The sequence below is a fragment of the Mandrillus leucophaeus genome, unplaced genomic scaffold, assembly GCF_000951045.1.
Source record: "Mandrillus leucophaeus isolate KB7577 unplaced genomic scaffold, Mleu.le_1.0 Scaffold516, whole genome shotgun sequence".
Classification (NCBI taxonomy): Eukaryota; Metazoa; Chordata; class Mammalia; order Primates; family Cercopithecidae; genus Mandrillus; species Mandrillus leucophaeus.
In genome coordinates, this window is record NW_012105542.1 from 2,213,586 (window position 1) to 2,215,995 (window position 2,410).

Genomic DNA, 2,410 nt, shown 5'->3' on the forward strand with positions numbered 1-2,410 from the left:
AGCAGGCAAAATTCAAGCTTAGGATTTTAGATGCTGAGCGGGAAGACCAATTAGTTTTTGAGCCTCTCCTGGAAGGAAGCTGGCTCTGACAGATGCTCATCTGATAATGTTTCACTCTCCACCTCTAGCATGGTGCTGGAGGCTGGGGCTATAGCAGTGAACAAGATGAGTGCAGTCCTTGCTGTCCCTCTCAGAGCTCTGTGTAGTGGGAGACAGGAGTGTATGGGCAGTTACTGTGGTCTAAGTGCCATCCATGAAGGGAACCTAGACATGAGGGTTTTGATGTGGCTGCTTAGCAGTGAATGATGGGATGGGAGGTCAGGTAGGTTCCCAGCAATACTCACTCTGGTGGCGTGCTAGAACAGGCACCAAGGCCAATGTAAAAAGTCTGGTGTGGTCTTTGCACCAGTGCTTTCAACTCTGTTTGTTACTCATCATGGTGGGTGGTGGGCAGTGGTCACAAGCCCTGCCCTGGTAGGGCAAAAGGATCAAAATTTGATCCTTGGGTTGGATTCAGCCCTAAAGCCAGATATTATGTATATATCCTAATTAATGAAGATTCAGGATCTCTAAATTCCAAAGCACGGAAGAGTTTACATTTCAGGCTTTATACTGAAATACTAAAATTCTGTCTTATTCTCTCATCCAGGAACATGACATCGATACAAGTGAAACAGCATTCCAGAACAATTTCTGAAGACCATGCCTCTTGAAGCTTTTTCTGCCTCCTGATTCTCTCTTTATAAACTATTTTCAAATTGTTCCTCAACTTCTTATCAAAATTGTTTATACACTCTTTCCTCCATGAGCTATGAAAGGTATATGCATCTTCTATAATACCCAGATAGGTGTAAGATTTTTCACAAAATCCTTATGTAAGATACATTCCATTTTTAAAAATTAAATGTATGGTTGCATCTGTCTTTTTATACCCTATGAAACAGTCTTTCATTGCATTTTTTTTTTTTCCAACCCCAGTTCTGGATTTGAGTCCTTTATCAAAGACATAAATAACTCTCAAGCTTGTTGTAAATATTGTACAGCTTTCTGGACCGGTTGAAAGGATGCAACACTGGCTGGGCACGGTGACTCACACCTGTAATCCCAGCACTTTGGGAGGCCGAGGAGGGCGGATCACTTGAGCACGGGAGTTCGAGACCAGCCTGGCCAACGTGGTGAAACCTGTCTCTACTAAAAATACAAAAATTAGCCAGGTGTGGTGGCACGAGTCTGTAGTCCCAGCTACTTGGGAGGCTGAGACAGGAGAATCACTTGAATCTGGGATGCAGAGGTTGCAGTGAGCCGAGATCGCGCCATTACACTCCAGCCTGGGTGACAGTGAGACTCTGTCTCAAAAAAGAAAAAAAAAGGGTGGGGTTGCCAGGTGCAGTGGCTTATGCCTGTAATCCCAGCACTTTGGGAGGCCGAGGTGGGCGGATCACGAGGGCAGGAGATCGAGACCATCCTGGCCGACACGGTGAAACCCCATCTCTACTAAAAATACAAAAAATTAGCCGGGCTTGGTGGCGGGCACCTGTAGTCCCAGCTACTCGGGAGGCTGAGACAGGAGAATGGCCTGAACCCGGGAGGCAGAAGTTGCAGTGAGCCAAGATCGCGCCAGTGCACTCCAGCCTGGGTGACAGAGCAAAACTCTGTCTCAAAAAAAAAAAAAAAATCCTGAATTTCAAATGATTTCTTCTTGGTAAAGCTCTGTTCATAGGCTTCCATTCTTTCCCATACTCAAACCCTAGTACACGGCTTATTCAGAGTTGCCAGCCAGGGCAGAGTACTGGGCAAGGGGGAGGCCACTCCAGGGGCAGAATTTGGGGGCTCTAGCTCAGAGCTGGGAGATAAGCAGCTAGAGGACAGGCCTGGGGAGTGCTGTGGCAGTGTGTTCCGAATACATCCCCAAAATGTATTCAACGATTGTCTCCCGACCCAAATACTCTCTTATCCTGTGGGCTTGGTGCTCCTCCCATTGAGAGATGGGGTCTCTGTTCCCTCCTCTGAATCTTTGAATCTGGCACCGTGGCAGAAGTGATGCTGGCGACCTCTGAGGCTAATTCATAAAAGGCTGTACAACTTCTGCCTGATTCTCTTGGGACATTCACCTTTAGAGCACAAGACTCCATTTAAGAAGTCCAAGGCCATGTGGATAGGCCGTGGATAGGTGTTCTGACCAACAGCCAGAGATCTCAGTCTATATCAGCATCTTGGTATAGATCGCTTGCCAAACATGAATGATGATACCTCCAGATGACTCCTGGCCCCAGCCATCAAGCACCTCAGCCTTTTGCCATCCCAACTGGGGCCCCAGATGTCATAGAGCAGAGACAAGCCATCCATGCTGCGTTCTTTCTGAATTCCTGACTCCCAGAATCTGTGAATATAATAAAATGGGAGTGAAGGT

The 2,410-nt window shown here is 47.0% G+C and overlaps 1 protein-coding gene across 1 annotated transcript in view; it reads left to right on the forward strand.

The window, feature by feature from the left end:
• Positions 1-936, forward strand: part of IFT52 (intraflagellar transport 52) — a 69,678-nt gene extending 68,742 nt beyond the window's left edge. Inside the window, exon 14 of the mRNA XM_011996483.1 lies at positions 650-936. Coding sequence (XP_011851873.1) covers positions 650-697 — 48 coding nt within the window. The 3' untranslated portion in view covers positions 698-936. The remainder of the gene's footprint in view (positions 1-649) is intronic.
• The last annotated feature ends 1,474 nt before the right edge of the window (positions 937-2,410 follow it).